This window comes from Canis lupus, chromosome 17 (genome assembly GCF_003254725.2).
Source record: "Canis lupus dingo isolate Sandy chromosome 17, ASM325472v2, whole genome shotgun sequence".
NCBI classification, from domain to species: domain Eukaryota; kingdom Metazoa; phylum Chordata; class Mammalia; order Carnivora; family Canidae; genus Canis; species Canis lupus.
In genome coordinates this window covers 35,105,107-35,131,085 of record NC_064259.1, presented here as the reverse complement: position 1 = coordinate 35,131,085, position 25,979 = coordinate 35,105,107, and the positions used below count along the sequence as shown (strand labels likewise).

At 47.0% G+C, this 25,979-nt stretch overlaps 1 protein-coding gene across 1 annotated transcript in view; it reads left to right on the top strand.

The window, feature by feature from the left end:
- MALL (mal, T cell differentiation protein like) overlaps positions 1 to 15,370 on the top strand; it is a 35,105-nt gene extending 19,735 nt beyond the window's left edge. Inside the window, 4 exon segments of the mRNA XM_049095725.1 lie at positions 8,758 to 8,857; positions 8,860 to 8,924; positions 11,156 to 11,278; positions 13,710 to 15,370. Coding sequence (XP_048951682.1) covers positions 8,758 to 8,857; positions 8,860 to 8,924; positions 11,156 to 11,278; positions 13,710 to 13,772 — 351 coding nt within the window. The 3' untranslated portion in view covers positions 13,773 to 15,370.
- The last annotated feature ends 10,609 nt before the right edge of the window (positions 15,371 to 25,979 follow it).

The window sequence follows — 25,979 nt, the reverse complement described above, 5'->3', positions numbered from 1 at the left end:
TATAAATAAGTAAGTAAATAAATAATAAATAAATAAATAAATAAATAAATAGACAGGGACTAGGGGAAGGGAAGACATGGCGAATTAGTGTGCAATGGGTACAGAGTTTTCAGTTTTGCAAGATGAAAAGTGAACGATGGTGATGGCTGCACAACACTATGAATGCACTTAATGCCACTGAGCTGTACACTTAAAAATGATTAAGGTGGTAAATTTTGTTCTGTGTGTTTTATACAATTTTCTAAAAGAGGGGTACATGAGGGATGCCTGGGTGGCTCAGCAGTTGAGCATCTGCCTTCAGCTCAGGGCATGATCCTGGAGTCCTGGGATCGAGTCCCACATCGGGCTCCCTGCATGGAGCCTGCTCCTCCCTCTGTTTGTGTCTCTGCCTGTCTCTCTCTCTCTCTGTGTGTGTCTCTCATGAATAAATGGATAAAATCTTTTTAAAAATTAATTAATTAATTAATTAATTAATTAAAATAAAAGAGAGCTATACGATGACTTAGAGACCCTGGACTTAAACCTCATAGGCCCAAGGGTGTCTGAATGTGAGGAACTATGGATTACTTCATCTTCAGGGGGTCTTCAGGGAGACTTGATTCCCGCCAGAACATCGCTTGGCATCGCTGACCTCCTGGGTCTCACTGTCTTGATTTGGGCCTCTCCCTTCCAGCCTGAAGTTTCTGAGGCTTTGTGTAGAGCCTGCATTCCCCCAAGTTCCATAAAAAGGAGAAGGCGGCAGTGCTGGTGGTGAGCCCCACCATGCTGAGATACTACCCAGCTATGCAGAAAAACCTGCCACGGGGGTATCGCCCTAGTGCTCCTCCCTCGCTCTCAGCCCCTGACTGCCCCTCCCTAGCCCACACCTTCTTGCCACAGCCCAGAGACTGAGCCATGCAGATCTGAGTCTGAGCATCCATTTGACTCTCTAACCTTTCATATGGGGTTATCCCTAGGGCAGTGCCTTTTTTCAGAACCTCTAGGTGCATGACACTCACCTGCCCTACACACCTGAGGCCTCAGCTCCCAGCTGCACTATCCAGGTGAACAGACTCATGTTCCCAAGAGAATAGGTGATTTTCCTGTCTCTCCCACTCAAAATCTTGACCTTTGAAGTCCGCCTCCATCATCCAGGATAGCATGTTCTTTCTTTCTTTGTAAATGTAAATAATGGTTTTTTTCTAATTGGTTTAAACATTCAGAACCCTGTCAAGCGGTTCTCCTGGGAATCCGTGGCATGATTGGTTTATTGGGTCTCATTCCAGAAATTTTCTGTGCATCTGTAAACAAATGCACATACACATGCACATACATTTTTTCCTTTTTCTACATAAATCACAGTGCAGGGGCAGCCCCGGTGGCTTAGCAGTTTAGTACCACCTTCAGCCCAGGGCCTGATCCTGGAGACCCTGGATCGAGTCCCACATCGGGCTCCCTGCGTGGAGCCTGCTTCTCCCTCTGCCTGTGTCTCTGCCTCTCTCTCTCTCTCTGTGTGTGATCTAATGAATAAATAAATAAAATCTTTAAAGAAAAAATAAATCACAGTGCACTGGGCATGCAAGTCTGTGCCTTATATTGGCCCTAGAGCTTATTCCCTTTGGTATACAACAATTTGTTCATTCTTTTTGAAGGCTGCTGAGTGTTCCACTGTGCAGACATAATTTCTTTGACTGGTCCTTTCTGAACGAACTTTTAGGATGTATCTTATCTTTTCTGGAAACAACAAGGCTCCACTAAACAGCCTTGTACATCCATCATTTTGTTCCTGTGCATTATTTATAGGACAGAGTCCAAAAAAGTGAAATTGTTGGATCAAACAATATGTGCATTTAATGCTATGACTGATATTGTCAAAATAATACAGCAATCTATGGCACTGTTACTTAAACTGGAGATGGCACTGGATTTCACCCTGGAGCTGTAGGTGGGCTTTGACGGTCTGTGAGTCCCCAGGTCTGTAGATAAAAATTGTGCGTGTACATAGGTACATCTTTCTAGGGTGGCCAAAACTTTCATCAACTCCTAAGAGGGCATCTGTGCCCCCTAAATGTTCTCTCACTCACCCTGGTTGATTGGTCTACCAGCTCTCCCAGAAGTGAACTTCTCCTCCCTCAGGAAGACAGGACTGGGACATTCCTTCCTCTGGGTCTTTCTGGGGGAACTTTCTCTCTTGTCTTCTGCACCACTCTGAATGGTTATGGCTAACATGGCTAACATGGTTACCCCAGACTCACTGTGTGCCAGGAAGGCTTAGCTAGTTCTCACCAGAACCAAATGAAAGAGGCAATCGCAACCTCCTCTGTTTGATGGACAGGGGCTTGGAGGTACAGATGAGTCAAATAACCTGCCCAGCAGGCAAAGCTGGAATTGGAACCCAGGAGGAACAATGCTGCATCCCCAGCCACATAAATGGGTGGGTAAGATGGGAAACAGAGAGACAGGTTCCAGGGGTTCTCAGTTCTAACTGCACCATCTGGGGAATGTGTAACAATGCAGCCTCTCTCACTGGCTTGGTCAGAACCTCTGGGGGAGGATCCAGACACTGGGGATTTCTCAAAGACCCCAGGAGTAACAGGACTCAGAGCACAGATATCCATGTATTTTAGAAATCTCCTTACCCCTACACCATATATTTTGTTGATTCTTTTCCTTCTTAAGCAGTTTTCAAAATAATAAGCATTGGTGATATAATGAGCATGGCTGCCTTCCAAAATAATAAACATCCTTACCCAAAAGTGATCCCAAAAAGGGCTTAAAGTATCATTTTAAACTCATGGACTAAAAAAATAAATAAAAAAAAATAAATAAAAAAAATAAACTCATGGACTTCAACCTAGTTGATATATTTCAATCCACAGGTGTTATCCTTATTTTTTTTAATTTTTATTTATTTATGATAGTCACAGAGAGAGAGAGAGAGAGAGAGAGAGAGAGGCAGAGGGAGAAGCAGGCTCCATGCACCGGGAGCCCGACATGGGATTCGATCCCGGGTCTCCAGGATCGCGCCCTGGGCCAAAGGCAGGCGCCAAACTGCTGCGCCACCCTGGGATCCCGGTGTTATCCTTATTTGAAGCTCAAATTGTCTCATCTTTGGTCAGCAAGAGCTTTCTGAAACCTCCTGACCTAACCCCAGATGCCGTTGAAAGTTTTCTCACTCCTGATCTGATAAGATGCTCAGGCCCTACTTTTCCTCCCCAGCCCTGGAATCAACATTTCTCCCAGGGTGCAATCTCGGTGCTGCTACTCTCTTATTATATTCTAGTGCTTTAACCAGCTGTCTACATGTGAAGGACCTATTCTCCATGTTCCAGGGAAGAATAAGTGTCCAAACTTACTGTTAAGCTCCAACCTACCTTAAGAGATCCCTTCAAATTTTGGCTCAGCCTTTAGAGAATGTATAGATGACTAATCTGTGTTTGTTCATGAGAAACAGATTCTGAACAAAGTTGTACTTGGAATACACTTAATCACAATATATTACTATAATAACATATTCTTCCACTTTGAGGGCCAGCCCCAAACATCTAAAAATATCTCCTGCTCTTGGGAAATACAAACTGAAGGTTAAAATAAGAGAGCAGTTTAACCTGCCAAGAAAATATGGAAAGCTAAATATAAGTTAAAAAAGAAAGTAAAGACAACTACTTGAAACTGCCTAACCTATAAGGAATCCAACCTAGACTGTTTGGGGCAGAAATGAGCTAACAAATACTAAGTTTAAATTCACCTGGAGTTTGTCCTTGGCCCTGGTCCCTTCTTCTGTCCAGAAGGTAGAGGGTGTGGAAATAAAAAATAACATTCCTCTGCGTCACATTGATTATGCAACACTAAAGCCATTTCAGAAGATTCTAAGCAATTTGAGTAGCTACCCAAATGCTCAGAGGCCCCTGCCCTCAGAGGTGAACTCTGTTGTGAGAAGAGATCCAGAGCTGTCCTACTCCACGTTCCATGTGACCTCAGGCTCAGGCCTCTCCAATATGGCACCACATCACAGTGTGGTGAGAATTTAATGCTGACACATAAATAATGTGCATTTGGCAATGTCTGCCCAGGGGCAGTCTCTGATGGCAGGAGGGGAGGCAGGAGCAGACCTCTCTGCAGGCACTGACAGGCACAGTGGTGCTGAGGCACCCTGACACACCCCCAGGTCTAGCAGAGGTGAACTGGCAATAATCAGTGGCAGGAATCAAATGTCAGCTCTCTGGTCTCAGAAAGCTCAAGGGAGTTAGAATTGCCACAGAGACTAAATGAGGCCATCTGAGTGGATACATTTCATAAACTGAGGTGGTAGTCATGTCATCATTGATTCACTCTAAAGAATGTTCTTTGATTCCATCCCCACCCATTTTGTTTTAGGCCCTATGCTAGGAACCATGAATATAGCAGAGAACAGCACAGAGCATTCTCTGCCCTCAGAGGTCTAATGTGAGTCTAGGATTTTACAAATTCCGGTGCAGTCACTAAATCCCAAAATAATTCCCACTACTAGCTAGCATTGTTTGGGTGTTGACAGTATGCAAGCATTTCTATGCATGTCCCAAGTGTTGATGAGGAGGATGCTTGGCAGGTGCCCAAAAGCACCAGCAGCCCCTGTCACTGAGATTAACATGCAAGAGCCCAGTTCAGGGGGGACAATGGCTTCTGTCCCTCAACAACCCCTCTTTGGGATAAGCTAGCCAACTCACTCACAGGCAGCCCCAGACCCAACCCAAGATTTCCAAAATTCATGGGGACACTGATTATTAAGATCTGGGGAAATGTGAGGACACCTGAGTGCCTCAGTTTGTTAAGCATCCAACTTTAATTTCAGCTCAGGTCATGATCTCAGGGTTGTGAGATTGAGCCCCGTGTTGAGCTCCACACTGAGCATGGAACCTACTTAAGGTTCTCTGTCTCTCTCTCACTCTCCCTCTGCCCCTGCCACCTGGTCCCAGCTCATGCTCTCTCTCTCTCAAAAAAAAAAAAAAAAAGTCTGAGGAAATGTACTCCCAGAGCTGGTGCTTTAAGTGAAGGCCAAGCTTCGAGAGGTGTCTGGAGGTGTTGTCCAGTCCAGCAAGAGCTTTATGGTCACCCTCTTAGTCTACTTTGGCTTCTCACCTCCTGTTCCTTTTCTTAAGAGCCCATGAAATCTCTATAATTTCAAAAGTACTCTTCTTCTCCAGAATAATAGCAGTGGAAGCCTCATAATGGATGGTTGACATATTTATGTCTATGTATTGTTTATTTGTAAGACGAGAACTGCCAGTCTCATAAAGCCAGGGATATGTTATGAAAATCAGAACTGACAGTTGCATATCTTTCAGCTAAACTAGACAGATGTTACATGAAGTTGTTTAGTCTGGAAGTTCTCTAATTGCATCATTCAGAAATGACCTACTCTCACGTCATTGACAACCAAAATTTACCAAACATAGGAAGAAAAAAGTGAGCAGGAATGAAAGTTAACAGAATCCACAAGCTGCACAATCAAGCACCAAGACTGAGAAAATGGAATTATCAGATATTGAATATGAAATTAATACCATGCAAATTTAATACAAAGACACCCATACTTCAACACATTGTATAACTATTGCCCAAATTGCAAAGCACCAAAGGCAGAAAGAAGACTCCCAAAGACTCCAAAGACAGATTCCTACAGAAGACCAGCAGTGCAACAGACAGCTCTCCTCTCAGCAGCAACAATAGCAGCTGGAATATAATGGAATAATATAGGAAGATGTAGAACACAGTGGGAAAATAGAAGTGCTGAAAGGAAATAATTATCAGGGGAAAAATAACATTTTCTGACAAATCAAACTGGCTACTACCAACTGCCCTTTCCTAAAGAAACTAGTAATGATTGTACTGCAGGAAGGAAGAAAGTGATCCCAGAAGAAGTATCTGAAATACAAGAATATCTTCATGACTCAAAGTAGGGAAAGGTTTCTTAAACTTGATCAAAAATCACAGTCTGTAAAGGAAGAGATAAACATATTCAGTTACACTGAAATTAAGAACTCATTTCATCAAAAGGCATCATAAAATGTGTGAGAAACATACTGGGGAAATATATTTGCAATGTTATAATATTCAGTGAGATCCACACTATTAGAATTACTCTGAATCAAAAAGAAAAAGACAAGAAATTTGTAACCAATAATTTTTTTAATTTTACAGAGGATGAAATATGTGAAAGTAAGCTCATTGTTATCTATAATCATAAAAAAATTAAAATCTAATGAGATATATAGAAATTCCCAAGGAATATACCAAAGGACAAAAGAAAAAAAAAACTCTTCTTGCACTAATGAGTTTACCAAGTGCAGGATACCATGTTAACACACAAAACAATAGATCATGTTTCTATCTACTGGCATTGAACAATTGGGAAATGACATTTGTAAAAAGCAATACTATTTACAATAGCTCCCAAAATAAAATAGTTAGGCATAAATATAGGATGTGTGTGTAGTATCTGTATGCTAAAAATTACAAAATATTGGTAAAAGAAGTCAAAGAACTTTTCAATAATTGGAAAAGTATACCATGTTCATGGATTGGAAAACTCAGAAAGATGTCAGTTCTCCCCCAAACTGATCTATAGATCTAACACAAAATCCCAACAGATAGATATTCTACATATTGACAGTCTGCAGCTAAAATCTGTGTGGAAGGCAACAGAATTAGGGAAGAGGATGAGCTATCTCCTGAGAATGGGCAGAAATATGAGCCATCTGCATTGACAACTCTTTTGATTACCGTAGCTTTACAGAAAGTTTTAAAATCTGGTAGTGTGGGCAGCCCAGGTAGCTCAGCGGTTTAGTGCCACCTTCAGCCCAGGGCCTGATCCTGGAGACCGGGGATTGAGTCCCATGTTGGGCTCCCTGCGTGGAGCCTGCTTCTCCCTCTGCCTGTGTCTCTGCCTCTCTCTCTCTCTCTCTCATGAATAAATAAATAAAATCTTTAAATAAATAAATAAATAAATAAATAAATAAATAAATAAATAAGTAAAATCTGGTAGTGTGATTCCTCCACACCACAAACCTGGGAGCCATCCTTGGCTCTCTCTCTCCATCACTACAAATCTCCAGTGGTGGTCTATTAATCCAACACATTCTCTCTTTTTTTATTCAAAATGATTTTATTGCTTTATAAAAGAAAAAATTACCAATGATGCCATGTAAGAAACAGAACATTATGACTATCTTTGGAGGTCTCAGTACACTCATTCCCAATCCCATCACTCTCTCCCTCAGAAGGGCCATTCTCGGAAAGTCCTGAGGAGAAGAGTTTCTGAGGGTATTGAGGAGTAGCAATGAGTTCTAATTTTGTATCTGTTGGATTTGAGGAGCTTGAGGGAGCAAATCCAGGACTGGGGTGGGGCAAATGAGGTGCTCGAGGTGCAAGATTTAATAAGGCACTCACTCTCAGGGTTCTACAAGCACAAGGTTGGCCCTTGCAATGGCACATCTGAATAGAGACATACAGTGAGCAACTGTATATATGGGACTGAAGGTCAGCCTATATGGCACTTAGAAGCATAGATTAAAAAGAAGAAAAGAAGGGATCCCTAGGTGGCGCAGCGGTTTGGCGCCTGCCTTTGGCCTAGGGCGTGATTCTGGAGACCCAGGATCGAATCCCACATCGGGCTCCCGGTGCATGGAGCCTGCTTCTCCCTCTGCCTGTGTCTCTGCCTCTCTCTCTCTCTCTCTCTCTGTGACTATCATAAATAAATAAAAATTAAAAAAAGAAGAAGAAAAGAAGAAGAAGAAGCATAGATTTAACAGGAGTGAGGAGAGAGAAAACCAAGGAGGCTCATGAGGACATCCTAAGGAGATCCCAGAAAGTAGAGGAGTAGAGAAAGTCTGAGACAAATCAACAGCAAAACCACTTGGTGCTCTCATGTTGACCCTCTCCCTCAGGCCTCTAACTGATCATGCTATCTGGTGGACATTTAGTTCTTTCCCTGGGCTGACCAACATGGGTATAAATCCAGCACAAAAGCAAACAAAGGCAGAGCCCAGAGAGAACTGGGAAAAGTTTTGGTTTCTCCACCAAGGGGATAATAAAAGGCTGGACAGAGCAAAGAAGTGATTAAACTGGAATGGTATTGCCCAACTGGTATCTGACCACAAGAGTGTCAGATACTATCACCCAGGGGCCCAAACCAAATGCCCACAGGGCCAGGCAGGCACTGTGAGTGGGTAAAGGGAGCCGAGGAAAGGAAATACTATTCCATAGTGAGAGTGAGCAACAGAAAACATGCCACACAATGGGTGGGGCGGGGGGTGGGCGGTAAAGAAGAGGTGGTCCACTGAGAACTCTAGGTCCTTTTTAAAGAAATGGTCACATCTCATTTCAACCTACTCTGGCCTGGGAGTGTGCTCACTAGTACTATGGATTTCTCAAGAAATGTCTGCAATCTGAATTTTTCACATGAAATATCCTATTTTAAATACTGGCAACTTATTCAGAAATGTTTTTAAAAATTTTGTATGCCAACATGATTTGTGCCAAGAAGACATAATCCATAGGCCAAATTACCCAAGTCCTTCTATCAGTGACCTCTGTGTTAACCACTTGAATTTTCTAAAAAAAAAAAAAAAAAAATCCACTCTTCCCCAAGGCCAGTCTTCCTTCTCTATTTCCCTCTTGGTTCACACCTAACTTCACCTGAAGAGCTTTTAACTAGACAGAGGAGAAGAGATGCCCTGCAAAGGAAAGTATACCCTCCACAAGCAAATGATGGCTCTTCTTTTGTTTTTTTTCTTACAGATATTTGGGTGCTGGGTCTGGATCCTGGTAGCTGCCACCCACGTAGCGAACCCATTACTGCAAGGATGGGTGCTGTATGTCTCACTCACCTCATTTCTCATCTCCTGATGTTCCTGTTGTCTTACTTGTTTGGATTTTATAAAAGATACCAGTCCTGGCGAGTCCTGGTAAGAACCAGAGGGAGTGACCCAGGCCCCTGGGCACCTCCTAATGTCCATCCTGGGCCTTCTGGGCTGGGAGGGAGAACAAGAGACCAGGCACCAGAGGCCTTTTCAGGACTGGGCCACTCTGGAACCAAGACTTTTTACTTTAATGTGTTTACTATTAAGCCATAATGAAAACATTCCTCTGCCACAGTAAATTTTTCATTGTATTCCCTCCCATTGTCTTCCATTTTAGGAATATACATATCCTATATCAAGCACATCCTGACTCATTTCCCTTTAAATTTTATTTATGGTTAAACTGTTGGAGCAGCATTAAAGGAAATGATAGTGGGTGGAGGGAAATCACCCCAATCCCACTGTGATTCCTATATTCCTTGCAAATCTTGTGTAAAAATGTACATATAATCACACTGAACCATTAATTTTGGATGTCAATTCTTTCATTAATATTGTCATTAAATTGTTTTCATGTCACATCATCTTGATAATCATTTAAAATTTTTCTGTTATTAAACAATTTGGAATATACACAAAAGTAAGGAACATCATCCTGTGAACCCTTAAGTAACCATAACCCAGATTCCTGCACTAGTAAGATATCACCACACTTGCTGTACTTAGCCTTTTTTTCCTAAAGGAATTTTTTTTTAAGATTTTATTTATTTATTCATGATAGTCACACAGAGAGAGAGACAGAGACACAGGCAGAGGGAGAAGCAGGCTCCATGCAGGGAGCCCGACATGGGATTTGATCCCGGGTCTCCAGGATCGCACCCTGGGCCAAAGGCAGGCGCCAAACCGCTGCGCCACCCAGGGATCCCTCCTAAAGGAATTTAAAGCAAACCCAAAACATCATATCATTCCATTCTACACACTTCAGGATGCCTCCAAAAGATATGCACGCTTTCTTACATTATCATGCTTATCTGAAGTTATTATCAATAATTCCTACGTATCATCTAAGACCCAGGCCATATTCAGCTTTACCCAGTTACACCTGAAATGTCTTTTTACAGTTGGCCTGTTTGATAGGGATCTTCATAGGCACCATGTGCTACACGTGGTAGTTATGGTTCTTGGGTATCTTTAATCTATAGGATGGCTCTCCCTGCCAGTGACCTTCTCCTTGAAGAAGGAGAGTCAGCTGTCCTATAGAAGATCTGACATTTTGGGTTTGTCTGTTGGCTTCTTCCTGGTGTGATGTGACTTGCTCCTCCAAGTCCCTGAATTGAAGATAGGTTAACCTTTCTGGCAACAACGTTTCGTTAAGTGTTTCCAGTCACATCACACACGGTGACTGGTGGTGGCCCCTCTTCCAGTGTGACAGGCTTGCCCCCATCAACTTTTTCCCAAACGCTTTTTTTCATCTCTTAATGAGTTTGCCTGAACTGCATATCTCATTAGGGGTTGCAAAATGCCAATTTGCCTATGATGACATTCCTTCCAGAATTGGTTACCACTTTTTTAAAGATTTTACTTATTTATGAGAGACACAGAGAGAGGCACAGAGACACAGGCAGATGGAGACGTAGGCAGAGACAGTCTCCTGCAGGAAGCCTGATGCGACCTTGATCCCAGGACCCCAGGAACATGCCCTGAGCCAAAGGCAGACACTCAACCACTGAGCCACCCAGGCATCCCATTGCAGGTCTGTATAATGCTAATGGTTACGAGCATAGGCTCAGAGTTAATCTGGCCTGGGTTCAAATCCTGACTCAGCTATTTGTTCACTAACCTTAACTTTGAGCCTCTGTTTCCTTTTCATTTGAGCTTTCCATTTCAGGTGTAACTGGGTAAATCTGAATATGGCCTGGGTCTTAGATGGTACCGAGGAATTATTGTTAATAACTTCATGTAAGCATGATAATGTAAGAAAGTGTGCATATTTTTTGGAGGGATACTGAAGGGTATATAGAATGGAATAGTACTGATGATAAGTAGTGCCTTGTCACAGTTGACAAGGTTACATGAGCTACCTGAGAAAAGGCTTAACATGGAATAAGCACTCAGCCAAATGTTGGCTCATATTGATATCATTGTTGGCGTTTATTAATCCATCATTGTTCAACGTATCGATAGTTCCTCAGAAACACTGCAGAAAAAAAAGCAGGAGTCTGGGGAGCAGGCTTATCTCTTTTGCTCACTCCTCCCAGCTGTCTAGTCAGAGAGGCAAGTGTCACCTGCTGAAGTACCCACCTGACACTGGCTGTGCCCCCCCTCTGCCTTTGCAGGACAGCCTGTACCACGGCACCACTGGCATCCTGTACATGAGTGCCGCTGTCTTGCAAGCACACGCCACCATCGTGTCTGAGACCCAGGACCTGAAGAACTACTTCATAAACACTGCGGCCTCGGTGAGTGCTGCACAGAACACCGAGCCCCTGGGGAGCGCGTCGCAGGAGGCTCAGCTCTGCCTCCTGCAGGCCGGGCGACCCTGAGCCTCAGGCTGAAGAGGCCTTGAGGGACAGGAGGTGTGTGTGCGGTGTATGTGTGTGTGTCTATGTGTCTGTGTGTGTGTGTCGCTATGTATGTCTGTATGTCTGTGTCTATGTCTCTGTGTCTGTGTGTGCGTGTGTGTGTGTGCACGTGTAAACAGCCGGGCACAAGCTCAAAGGGTACCAAGCACAGGTCCAGGTGTCATCTCTCATCTCCTGCTTTTCCCGCCTCAGCCTTGCTCACTTGTGGACCCAGTATATCGCCTTCACGAATTGGAGCGCATCTCTCTCTCCTATTGAAAATTCTTCCATGGCCCCCACTGCTTTGGACAGGAACCCGAATTCCTCAGCATGCCCAAACTCTTCCAGTGTCCTTTTATTTCAGTGACAGAAGTCCACAGGGCTGTTGGCTGATGGAATCCAGAGCCAGGTGGTCCAGCCAGTCGTAGGGAGAGCAGGACCCCCAAGACCTTAGGTCCAGTAGGACCAGAGACTCAGCCAGCCTGCCTGCCTTCCTAGGCGCCCCCTCACTTCTCCCTCGGTGGAAGGGCGCCTTCAGTTGGCAGCTTGCTCACAGCCAGCAGCTTCCTCTTCTGTAGTGGTCTAACCTCCCTTATTCCCACTTTGTAAACTTCTCAGAAAGGATCTAACACCCAGACTGGGTATAAACCCAACAGCGACCAGTCACTGTGCCCGGAAAGGTCAAGGCCTGTGTCAGCGTGGGAGTTCCTGCAAGGATCAGGTGGCAGCAGGAACGGTTGCGGGGTGAGGTGCCATTCCCCATTGTAAGAATGGGGTGCCAGTCAGGCACTAGGATGGCCACAAGGTATTCCAGCTGCCTTTCCCTCCTCCTCCAACTTTTTTAAAGATTTTATTTATTTATTCATGAGAGACACACAGAGAGAGACAGAGACACAGGCAGAGGGAGACTCGATCCCAGGACCCCAAGATCACGACCTGAGCCAAAGGCAGATGCTCAACCACTGAGCCACCCAGGTGCCCCCCTCCTCCAACTATTTTAACTCCCCTAAAATCCCAACTCCAGCAATACCCACACGCCGCCCTCCCACGGTCTGGCCTGGCACCCTCTGGCCTCTCTCCTGCTGCTCAGATGCTCCAGCCAGGCTGACCTCCATGCTGCTGCCTGAACACACGACACCTGCTCTCACCTCCTCCTGGCAGGGACACCATTTCTCCAGGAGGCAAACCCCTCACCTCCTTCTATTCACTTCTCACAGACTACCTTCTCGGGGAGGCCTTGCCCTTCCCCCTTCCGAGCAGGCCCTGTACTCTCTCTGGCTTATCTTCTCCTGGGCATTCATCCCCATTAAACCTGCTACTCTACTGGTTTATTTTGCTTATTTTCTGCTTCTGCCACTAGAATGTAAGCACTGTGAGAATAGGAATTTTTGAATGTTTTGTTCACTGATACAGCACCTGTTGTTTTGGAAATATAGCAGGTGTTTGAAAGATATTCGTTGAATGAATGAATGAACAAGAAGAGGGTGTAAGCGGACAGTGGGGCAAAGCAAGGCTGGAATGGTCATCCGGGCCTGGAAGGCCTGTTAAGGGCAATGGCCTCTACCCTGAGAAGCAGGGACTCCTCACACAGTTTCAACTACATGATGGGAGCAACAAGATCACAGCTTCTTCTTGGGACAGATTAGAGGGGAAGATTAGCAGAAGTGGGCAAGTCAAGGCCACGAGAAGTCTTGGCGAGGGCGAGGGATGACAGCGATGGAGACGAGGAAGGAGAGGGCATACCAGGAGATGGCCAGGCAGTACACGCAGATGGGTTTGGGGGTGGCTTTGGACACGGCAGTGGGGGAGGGAGGCATCAGGCTGGTTTCCGTCAGGCAGCGGGATGAGATGAGGGTCATGGCACCCCCTGAGCTCGTGAGGCTAGGGAGGAAAGCTCAGGAGTCCCGCCTGGACCACGGAGAGCTGGAGGGGCCTCCAAGCATTCACAAGGAGCTGACCGAGCAGGCGCTCAGCGCAGAGTGCTGGGCTACCGATGGACGTGGGGGAGTGGTCGGCGTCCAGAAGCGCTGGGACAAGGGGACAGTGAGAGACACAGGGCCCAGGCGGGGATGGAGCAAGCCTGCTGCTCGCAGATGCCGAGACTCGTGTGCCCAGGAGAGTCGGAGCCTCAGGCCCCCGGGGACAGCGAGTGTCGAGGAGGGTGGAGTGGCCGGGCCAGCGGTGGCCGCCGCGCCGGCATGGGGCAGGCAGGGGAGGCAGGCTCAGGACAGGTGGCCCTTCCAGGCTGCGAGCGCTGGGGGCCCCCGGGACGGAGGGGCGGCCTGCGGCCCCGGCCATGCTAACACAGGAGCCTCCCGTCTTCCTCCAGTTCTTCGCCTTCATCACCGCCCTGCTCTACATCCTCCACGCCTTCAGCATCTACTACCATTGACGCGCAGGGAGCCCGGCTGCAGGGAGACGTGCCCCCTCGACACCTGGATTATCGGCTCCCGAAAGTAGCTTTCAACATTCGCCATCTGGATGACAAACAGAAGATCAAGGACATGGATGGGAAGGACAGACCAGCCGCTCAGACTGAGGGATGAGATCGCACTCCGGCCTATCTGCTTGGACATTTTCATTCATTATGGCGAATATGAAAAAGCTGGGGAGGGGGCTTGTTTGCTTGTTTGTTGGTTTGGTTTGGTCTTTGCCTGGAAAAGTAATGTCTCCCCAACAGGGAACCTCACTCTGTTGGAAAACTAATGATCTGAAGCCCTTGCCACCTTTGAGAATCCCAGATCTGCCATTGCCGCGCCCAGTTTGGGGATTCTCACTCAGCCGTGAGGTTCCCTACGGCAGGTTGAAGGGAACATGCGGTCTTGTTCTTTGAAAATCAAAATGGTGCTGTCAATGCCTTCAGATCTGAAGAGACCCACAGACCTGGTTCCTGGTGCCTGGTTCTGCCTTTGCTTTGGAGCAGTGGTCCAAACAGTCTCTCCCTCTCCCTGGGGGAGCTGACAGGGACCAGCCACACTGCCCCCCCATCCCATACCCCCTTCCCTTTCCTCCCCAGTTTTGGGATCCAAAGAAAATTTTCATAAAAGCAACTTTGAGGGTAGATTTGTGGGAAAAATAAGTGACTGACTCTACAAAATTGTGATGCAGTAAGACCTGAGGGAGGGAGAAGGAGAGAGAGGGAGATGCGGCCTGCTTCTCCACTTCTCCGGAAGTCAGGCCTGTCAGAAAACTGCAGGGCTACAGGACACCTGCACCAGGCCTCCAGAAGCCCTCCTCCTAAGGACCAGAAGCCACCTTTTTGCTCAGAAATGACCATCAAGGAAGGAGGCAGGACGTTCCATGCAAGGATTCTTCTGTGGCCTTCTGTCCTGACATGTGGGACATCTCAGGAGGCTGGAAAGGACCCCCTGCCCCCCGTCCCATGTTCTGTGGTCTTCCACCTGCACCCACTCTCCCTGCACTCCCTTGAGTGGTGCCAGCTGGGTGGGGCCCAGGGCCTCATGCGGTGAACGGTTCACACATCTGGATGTGCAAAGGCATTTGTGATTTGGGGCCATTCTCAAAGAAAAGGCTGGCATTCTGCACACAGAAGCATAAAATCGAGGTGTTTGATTTCAAAGTAAATGTTTTTCAAAAGAAAGCTGTGCTCTCTGGCATCTCTTCATTGGTGCAGGGGCACCAGCCCCCAGCCGTTGTCTATATCCTGAGTCTCCTGACCCCAGGCAAGGAGGGCCCAGCATGTGTCTGCTATGGTTTTGAAATGAAATAAATTATTACGTGAAAGGGACTAGTCTTAGCCAATTCTAGGGCTTACAGTTTTGTACCAATGTTTTTCTGCTCCTGGGGGTGTAGGGGGCGGGTACAGAAAGCCACCAAAGAGAAAACTCTGGCTTATTTTTGTTGACCACTCACTTTCCAACCATCTTGAAAAGCCACCATTTATCCCTCATTTTATTGCCTGGGATGATTACTGTTCAATATTTACCAAGTAGCCAAATCCAAATAAAAGTTGTTTGTAGGTAAAAAGCATTGAGTTGGTCACTTTCATGATGTTAGCAGCCAGAACTGGTCACCATTCCACACATCCTGAGAGCAGTTTCACCAGGAGCCCCCCAGGGAGAGGGTTTCAGGGCCCAGCCCACCAGCCTTGCTCCTGGGGCAGCCGCAAGGATGGTCAAGTTTGTTTCCAGGGCTTGGGGCTTGTGTCATGTCCATTTCAGGAGGGACAGTTTGAATGCAAGTTCCAGAAAACAAACTCCAATTTAGGCAAAGCTGGGGGTGGGGTACACTAGCTGGGCTGGGGAGGAGAAGATGCCCCCATAGACACATCGGACCCCTTGTCCAGACCTCTGACTCATTCCCACTCTTCTTGATGGAGTGCTGTCCTTCTGTTTTGCCCACTGTAAGGTGCCCCACGATGACCCTGGGTGGACTTGGCCTTGAGCCCCAGCTCCCCTAAGTTCACCAGCAGTGGCCGTACTGCCCAGCCTGCCAGCACCTTCCAGCCCTGAGGGGCAGCTCTCCAGCTCTCCTGTCTGTGTATGGCTCTCCCCAGGCTCAGAGACCTTCCAGTCCCTCATCACTGGGTATTGCAGGACCCGGGGTCCCAGAGCCAGGCACTGCCTCCAGGAACACTCAGCCAGTCCTCCAGCCGCAGATCAAATTCGGTCCTTCCTTATCCCCAAATCCTTCACTGTTGTCAAAATCAAGTCCAAACCCATCAGGAAGTGGCTGCCCAGGCCCTAAATGCGGGTGTGACCCTTATCCCGTGTCCAACTGCCCCCCTGCTCTGGCCTAGCCTGGCAGTCCTAGCTTGTCAGGGCAGTTGCTGTGGCCAGCTGAGTCCCACTGCTGCTTCCATGCGTGTGTGGGACATTCTGTTCCTTCCTCCTGGGAACATGAAGGCCCCGTCCTTCTTGTCTACGTGAAAAACTCTGGTTAATCTTGCAGGTCATCTTTCTCATCCCCTGGAGTTAATCACTGCCTCCTTGGGTGGCAGGGCTGCACCAGGGCTGTGTGCTGCTGTCCCACTGGGTTGCCCCATGTGCTGTGGGGTCTCCCCAACTAGACTAGGAGATTTTCAAGGACAGGAGTTTGGTTCTTGGATATTTTACCATCATTGCTCTTCCCTACCCTCCCTGGTCGCCCCCACTAGCCTCAGCTCTGCCCCAGCACTGTGCTCAAGGAGGATGTGCAAAGGCCATAGCCAGTCTGCAGGGACCCAAGGCGGAGCTAACTTCTGAGCCCTCCCAGTCTTCGCTTCTACCCCATAATCTGATGCCTGACACCCTGAGCAGAAGGCTGTTCTCTGCTCCATCCTTTACACCCGGATTTCCATGGGTTTCCAGTTCAGCTGCTTCCATCCTAGAACCCTAGAACCTCATCCACAGTGAGAAGAGCCCAGCCACCACCACCAGGGCAGGGCCAGCTCTGGAAGCCCGTAGGGCCCCGCTGTAAGCAGCACCATGTATTATCAGAGCTACTTGGGTTGGCCACTTTGCCTTCAGTCCACTCCTGGTTCTGAGTCCAGCACACAGTAGGGCTAATGGAAAGGTATAAAGGAGCCTCTATCAGGGAGCTCTTCTGAGGCAGCTACTCAAACTTGGCCTTCAGGACTGTGGATTTGGGGGCCAGGAGGTCAGCTGTGGCCTTGAGTGTGACAGGGCGGGGTCCCCTTTATTCTCAGCATGAAGAATGCTGGCTCCAGGGTTTGGGGGAGGTGGAGGCAGAGGAGCAGTAACTCTTTGTGGGCGCCTCCTTCCTCGTGCCTTTGTTTCCTTATACCAGCACTCATTCTTACCTCAAGGAAGAAGGCAGTGCAGTGGGCAATTGTCTCAAGGTCAACCCTACCAAGTTACCTGCCCGGGACCCTGAATTGGGAGATGGTGGAGGGCAGGGAGGAGAGTCCAGAGGATGCTGCTTCCATATCTTTCTGTGAACTCAAGCAAGGCATGCTGCTGCTTCACAACGTGTTCTTTCCATAAACTGGGATGCACAGGGGTCCCCACACCATAATATCTAGGCGCAGTAGGTCAAGACAGAGATGCATTAGTGTGAGGTCACGCCACAGTGAAGTTAGTTCAGGGCCAACGAGGTTAAGGTGTGATCATACCAAGGTGTGGTACTTTCAAGGTGCATTTACATCAGGTCATCTAAGGGGCACGTGGGGTAAGGTGCAGCCATGAGGCCCAGGTGAGAGCGGCGTCAGCAATAGGTTTGGAAGCCCATGAAGCGTAATCATTACTGACTGGTTGAATCGAAACTGGCAGGAACCCAGGAGGCACCCCTGAGGTCAAGTCCTTTCATTCCACAACGATATAAAACAACCTCACTGCCATTAAGATGATGGAAATATTTCTCTTTTCAGAATTAAGACTCCTTTTAAGGGATTATCACTCAGGAGCCCAGTTGAGGTGGGAAACAGGTTGGAGTTTCCCAAGTGCAGTTACCCAAGTGCCCCACTGGGTGGCGTGTGGGCTCCACTGGGAGGGGTCCTGGTGATAGCAGGTGGTCAGAGGTGGCAGGTGGCACCACCCAGGTGGGATCTTTGGGGATCTCACCCAGGAAGGCTTCTTCTGTTCAGGGGGTGATGCAAGGGGCCCCTGCCTCAGAGCTTTGCCCCGGCCTCACACCCAGGGACAGACTGTGTCTTTGCAGTTTGCATGTTGAATCAGAGCTGAAGGAAGGAGGATGGGTATTGCACAGAGACCCCCTCTGTCCCTCCACTGTCACTGTGGCCAGGGGATGGCTGGGCCTAAGCTGTGAGAAAAGGTCTACTCTGCCCAGAAGGAGGAAGGAGGGGCTTCTGTCTAATGCCCTCCTAGCCATCACCAGCCCCCTCCACCCCTTTTTGGGAATGCCCAGAGCTTTCTGAGTCCCTTGGTAGTGAGCCTGCGCCAGACAGGGACACATGCTGGGCTGGAGCTGAGCTCCCATGGCTGCTGCCAGGGGCAGCTGTGGGGAGAGGGGACGATGTCAGTCATAGGGTTACAGGAGAAGAATTGCAATGTCCTCACTGGTTAAAAAACATCATGTTCCTTTAATTAGCTTCTGTCTATTTGGTATATGCCCAGGTTTCCAGAAGCTGCCAGTGGCACCCCTGGCCTGACCCAGTTTCCCGGCCTCCCCTCGCAGTTTTCATGGACAGACGCATTTGCGGAAGTGGTTTGGGGCCTGGACCTTGCTATCTGATCCTCCCCATCTCTGAAATTCTGCAGCTAAATCCAAGGAGGGGCCACCCCAGCATGCACTTACTCCCACAATCTCAGGCCCGTAACGTCTCTCTGCCTTGGTCTACTTCTCTGTGTACTGAGGGGCATGCAAAGATGCCCTCGAAGGCCATCTGGAGCCACTATCTTGTCCTAGACAGAGGGACAGGAAGGGTGTAAGGAAGAATTGAAGAGGGAGACCCCAAGCCACTTTTGTGTAGTGAGAGGGGAGGTCATGTGGCCCAAGTCAAACCCGGGGATCCCGCCAAGCCAGGCTCGTTTGGTATAAATTTAGGAGACACAATGGTGGGAGAAGCTGGGATCTCCTGGCAAGGGCAAAGCCCTGCCAGGGCACATGTCTTCTGGGAGCAGCCATGAAGTCTGCTTTCTGCAAAAATTCAGGTTTAGTTCTGTTATGTGCATTTTTGCTGTACATCTCCTGCATGCCGGGCCCTGGACCAAGCTCTCCTGCTCTTAATAACTTAGGAGTGGGGTGTGGCAGGGGCCAGAGGGCTCATGTCCTACAGTGACAGGACACTGCTCCAACTGGAAATAGAAGGGAGGAATTTATAAAGGGTCTCATAGAAAATGAGACCTCCAGGAAGTTACCAGAATGACCAGTGATCAACAACACTCTAGACCCTTCCCTGGCCTAGAGTCACCTGGTTGGATGCGACCAAGTGGGGAGGGTGATTGGGATAGGGAACAGTATAAGGAAGGGTCCCCAGGCTCAGAGCAGCCTTGCTTCAGCAGCCAACAGCAGCCAGGTTGGCTGGTAATAACTCCCACACTTTCCAGAAAAGAGCCAGATAAAGCAGGGTATGGATGGCACCAGCAGTGGGAGGGCTGGTGGGGGGGGGGCAGTGCTTTGTAAAGCAGTGGGCTTCCACCAGGAAGCAGCTGGCTCCCCTCAGACCTACAGTGCAGTCACAATTCTTAACAGACCTGTGTTCTCAGTGCTGAGTTAGGCCAGAGTATTCTACAGCTCTGGATCCAAACACTTGTGTGGTTGAAACCAGCCAGACTCCTGAGATCTCTGACTGGTGCAGTTTAAATGAAACATTTGCCTTTTATTTCACAAGTAGATGTGAAATGATACTCTAAAACTAAATTCACACTAAAGTGTAAATGGTTACTACTGGCCATTCCTTTCTTTGCAAATGTTTATTGAGAACCAGTTGGCCAGCAGTCAGAGGCTTCCATCTGGGCCATCCACTCTCTTTCTGGCCCTTCTGTTGTGAGAATGAAGTAAGGTGGCGTGGGTCAGTGGCCTGGCACATAGTACACCCTCCTTACATCGTATTTCCCGATATTTTCCCATCATGGAACACACAGAAAATAATACAATCTATTGCACATTGGGACAAACTGGGAAGACTACATAGGGCTTAGTGAAAACATTCATTACATTATCTTTATATAGACATTTAATTGTAATAAAAATAATTTAAAAGTGTTAGGGGAGGTATTAATGTGGAATTGGTATGAAACATCAAAATAGAGTCTTTTCAAAAGAACTCATGCTTACATTTATGACACACTTTTTGGTGTAAGTTTGAGTGGGCTACCATCAATTCCTGATCAAGATTTTTAGGTGATTCTTCAGCTGAACTGAGCGGAATTATCTTCAAGGTCTGCAGGTGACCGCCCTTTCCAGAGGGCACCCAAATGCCTATCTCAGAAGGACTGCATGTGAGTTCAGAAATACTTAGTTATTAGGATCTGGGTGCCAAGAAGAACTCTTATATCTGGAATTTTATGCAAGTAATGTATGAGAGATTTGGGACTCTCAGATGCTTGTGTGTAACTTCATACCTGCTTTAGATGTGTGGCTTTGGGCAGAAATCTAAGTTTGTAAACAGCATTAGGACATTTAAGGGAATGTAAAATTCATAATATTTCAAATTCAATATTTGAAATTAAAAGGCTCACAATGACTTTATAAGACCATGGAAGTGCTTAAAAAGGAAAACACATATATTAAACTTATGAAGATAGTTTAAAGTACCAGAAGGTATTAACTAGGTATTAACTACGTTTCCTCAACTAAATTTTCAACTGAAGCTGGATATTAATGAAAAGCCCATGATTGCTGTCTGTACACTAGCACCAGATAATCCAAAAATAAAATTAAGGAAACAATTCCATATACTATAGTATCAAAAAGAATAAAATACTTAGGATTAAACTCCATTTAAAAAGTATCAGGGCAGCCCCGGTGATGCAGCGGTTTAGCGCCCCCTGCAGCCAGGGGTGTGATCCTGGAGACCCCAGATAGAGTCCCACGTAGGGCTTCCTGCAAGGAGCCTGCTTCTCCCTCTCCCTCTGCCTGTGTCTCTGCCTCTCTCTCTCTGAATAAATAAATAAATAAATAAATAAATAAATAAATAAATAAATAAATCTATCTATCTATCTTTAAAAAAAAGATTTTAAAAAGTAAAAATAAAAAGTATCAAGTTTGTACACTGAAAATGACAAAACATTGTTGAGACAAAATTTTTAAAAATCTGAGTAAGTAAAAGACATCTCGTGTTTAATAGGTCAGAAGATTTAATATTCTTAAGATGACAATATTCTCCCAATTAACCAAGAGGTTCCACGTAATGCCAAATGTCAAAACTCCAATGGCAGTTTTTGCAAAAATTGACAAGCTGACACCAAAATTCATATGGAAATGCAAAGGACTCAGAATAAAAAACAATTTTGAAAAATAAAAACAAAGCTGGAGGACTCACATTTCCCTATATCAAAACTTAATACAAGCCACAGTAATCAATATAGTCAGGTACTGGCAAAGGTTACACATACAGATGAAAGGAATGGAATTGAAAATGCAGAATTAAACCTGCATGTTTATGGTCAATTGATTTTTGACAAGAGTGCCAAGACAATTCAATGGGGGAAAATGGTCTTTTTGACAAATGATGCTGGGACAACTAGATATCCACATGCAAAAAATGGAGCCCTACTTCATTCCAGATATGGAAATTAACTCCAAGTGGATCAAAAGCCTAAATATGGGAAAACACAGGAGTTAATGTTCATGACTTTAGATTAGGCAATGGTTTCTTCAATGTGGCACCAAAAGCACAAGGGGAAATAAAGAAGAAATTAGACTTGATGAAAATGTTAACGTTTATGCTTCAAAGGACACTTTATTAAGAGAGTACAATGACAACTCACAGAATGGGAGAAAAATATGTCCAAATCAGGTATCTTATAAAGTATCTAGACTATATAAAGAACTCTGACAACTCAACAATTTTTTTTTAAAGATTTTATTTATTTATTTGAGACAGAGAGAGAACATGAGCAGTGGGAAGTGGCAGAGGGAGAAAGAGATGCAGGCTCCTGACTCCATCCCAGGACCCAGAGATCTTGACCTGAGCTGGAGGCAGATATTTAACTGACTGAGCCACCAGGCGCCCCGCAACTCAACAATTTTTAAAATTCCCATTAAAGGCAGCCCGGGGGCAGCCCTGGTGGCCCAGCAGTTTAGCGCCGCCTGCAGCCCAGGGTGTGATCCTGGGGACCTGGGATGCAGTCCCATGTCAGGCTCCCTGCATGGAGCCTGCTTCTCCCTCTGCCTGTGTCTCTGCCTCTGTGTGTGTGTGTGTCTCTCATGAATAAATAAATAAAATCTTTTTTTTTTTTTTTTTTTTTTTTTAAAAAAAGGGCAGCCCGGGTGGCTCAGGAGTTTAGTGCCGCCTTTGGCCCAGAGCCTGATCCTGGAGACCCGGGATGGAGTCCCACATCGGGGTCCCTGCATGGAGCCTGCTTCTCCCTCTGCCTGTGTCTCTGCCTCTGTGTGTGTGTGTCTCTCTCATGAATAAATAAATAAAATCTTTTTTTTTTTTTTTTTTTTTTTAAAAAAAGGGCAGCCCGGGTGGCTCAGGAGTTTAGTGCCGCCTTTGGCCCAGGGCCTGATCCTGGAGACCCGGGATGGAGTCCCACATCGGGCTCCCGGTGCATGGAGCCTGCTTCTCCCTCTGCCTGTGTCTCTGCCTCTCTCTTTCTCTCTCTCTCTCTCTCTCTCTCTGTCTTTCATGAATAAATAAATAAAATCTTTAAAAAAATAAAAAATAAAAAAAAAATAAAATTCCCATTAAAAAGTGGACAAAAGATCTGAATGAAAAAGGTAAGAGTGGTCAAGAAGCATGTGCAAAGTTCTTAAAATCTATTTGCCAGGCAGGAAGAGCATATTAAATTCACATGCCCATCACAATGGCTAAAATGTAAAATAATGACAACACCAAAAGCAGGTGAGGATGTAAAAACAAGGGATCTCTCATACATTCCTGATGGAATATAAGTCAGATGGTACAGCACTCTGTAAAACTAAATATGCAGCCACCCTATAACTGCATTCCTGGGTACTTATCCCAGAGAAAGGAGGACTTATATTTACACAAAAACTTATACACAAATGTTCTCAGCAGGTTTATTTGTAATAGTCCCAAACTGGAAACAATCCAGATGGCCTCCAACAGAAGACTGGTTAACAAACTGCGGCACATCCATAGCATTGGGTAGTACTCAGTAATGAAAAGGAATGAATTCTTGATACAAACACTTGGATGAATCTCCAGAGAAATATGCTGGACTAAAAAAAAATCCCCAAATATTATACACTACATGATTCCATTGAAATAATACTCTTGAAATGACAAAAATAGAACAGATGAGTGGTTCCAGGGGTTAAGGAGGGGGTGAGGTAGGAGGGAAGTGGATGTGGTTACGAAAGGACACATCAGGGACACTTCTGTATCTTGACTGTGACGATGGATAGAGAGATCTACCTGTAGTAAAACTGTATAGAACTAAAGACACAGCCACACACTCATAACTCACACACACACTAATTTGTACAAGTAACACTGAGGACATCTGAACAAGACCAGTAGACTACCAACATTAACATCCGGGTTATGATATTGTACGATGGTTTTGCAAGATGTTATTACTAAGGAAAACTGGACAAAGGGCACACATGCTCTCTCCGTATTTTTTCTTACAACTGCATGCTAATCTATGATGATCTAAAATTAGAAGTTTTTGGTTTTGTTTTGAAGTGCTTTGGATCAGGAGGCAGGAGACCTGGGATCTGGCTGTGGTGGCTCCTACAAGTCACTTGTGTGACCCTGGGCAGGATGCTTCTCTTTATTCCACTTCACTTTGTCTCCTTATCTGGAAAATGAAGGTTTATATGTCCCAAAGGCGTTGTTCAGGGTGGACAGTCAAGTCATAGCTGGGGTGTCGCCGTGGCCTGAGAGCACAGATGAGAGGCTGTACAGAACAGACTGGCCTCCGGGGGTATGCCCTGTCCCCGCAGGGGCTGGGGGGTGGTCTCAGGGCCCGGCAAGGCACAGGATGTGAGGTGCTGGAGACAAGGAGTCACTTGCTGCTGTAGGCCCAGGACCAAGCTAGCCTAGGGCCAGCTGTTCATGTGATGACTGCATGCCAGCTCCCGGTGGGAGGCAGAGAACCCGGCCTGGTGGCAGAGCCAACCAGGAGCCACAGAGTGACAAGAGGGCTGCTGCGGCCGCATAGCAACCCAGGCCGATGTTGTCAACATGCTTGGCTAACTTGGCTAACATAATGGCCAGAGTCCAGTTTGGAAAACAGAAACCATATCAGGTATTTTTCACAGAGAGAGGATTTAATTCAGGAACGTGTGACAAATGGTTTGAAGGACTGAAGGAGTAGAAAGGGAGATGAGAGGCAGCCCACAGATTAGTAACCGCCGGAAGTCGGCACAGCCCTGAGGGCCAGGGGAGCACAGGAGGAGAGGTGGTGACCCTGTCCCCTAGGAGGGCATCAAGATTGACCCCTCTGCAGAGGGTGGCGGCCAAGGGGAAGCCATCAGAAGCCCCTGGACCCCACAGCTAGCTGGGGCAGCCAGAACAACTTCCCTAAGCAGAGGGCAAGAACAATGGCTTCTCCCACCCACCCACGGAACAGTGTCCTGCCAGAGCCTACCAGTGGCCAAACATCACAAAACACAAGCAGCCGGGAGCCTGGGAGGTGATGCAAAGCAGAACAGAGAAAGGCCGGAGAGTTGCTGTTTAAGAAGCTTTCATCTCCAAATACACAGCATCCTGTTTACACATGCGTGTGTGCAAAGATACCACACACACGCACCTGCCATTTACTTCACTCTAGAAGTATATGTTCTCTAGACTACTCATATCCTTACCCTATTTGACTCCCAGAAGTCATTGCTTTTCTCCAAAAAAAAAAAAAAAAAAAAAAATCTCAGTTAGAGGGGCACCTGGTCACTCAGTGGGTCAAGCATCTGTCTTGGGCTCAGGTCATGATCCCAGGGTCCTGGGATTGAGTCCAGCATTGGGCTCTGTGCTCAGCGAGGAACCTGCTTCTCCCTCTGCCCTCTACCCTCCCCACTCATGTTCTCGCATGGTCTGCTCTCTCTCTCTCTCAAATAAATAAACAAATCTTTGAAAAAAATTCTCATTTAGAAATAATAAATTGTAGGCATTTAAAAAATATTTTGGAGAATTCCAAGATACAAAAAGTGAAATCAAATATCACCTGGAATGCTCCTCCCCAGGGGCTGCCAACGTTAATATTTTGCTGCAGACGTGCCCTTCCTGGCAGTATTTTGTAAATGCAACAGGGTGACAATGGGGTCTTGGCATCTCCACTGACAGCAGCGGCTGCCAGGAATCCCCAGGACAGGGAGTCCAGCCCACGGGACTCACAGAAAGGGATGCTCTGCTGGTTCCCCGGCCGCTGTGATGATAGAGGGGAAGGGAGGAGGGTGCTCGGAAACCAAACAAAGGGGACACCTAGAGAGCAGCCACAGAACTTGGCTGGGTCCCCTGGAGTGTGGCGGGGGTGGGAGCCAGGTGATCTGTGCCTGGAAAATCTCAGAGCAGGAGATGTGGCAGGAGAGGGAGCGAGGGGCGCTGGGGCAGTCAGGGGCCCGGGGTCTCCAAGGGCCCAGGGAGGACCAGAGGGGCACGGCGACCTCCCGGGGGGTCCAGGGAGGGTGGACAGACGGCAGTGCAGCCGAGGTGCGGGTGGCCCGCAAACCGGGAGCCGCCGCTGGGCAGCCACAGGGGGAGCCCCCTGCACGAATGTGCACTGCACACGGGCGGGGGGGGGGGGTGGTGCCAGGTGCCCAGGGCAGATCCTGCCTGCGTCTTCCAGGCCCTGCTCGCTAGTCCTGGGCCGCGGGAAAGGCGTAAGGGCCGGGGCAGAGACAACGGCTGTCAGACGGAGGAACAGATGAAACGAGGAAGAGGGAACATCTCTGCTTTCCCTAGCGTGCCCAGCCCTTCCAGCAGAGGAACAAAGCAATCCCCGAGCAGCTACACTTTCTTTTTTTTTTTTTTTTTTTTTTAAGATTTTATTTATTTATTCATGGGAGACACAGAGAGAGAGAGGCAGAGACACAGGCAGAGGGAGAA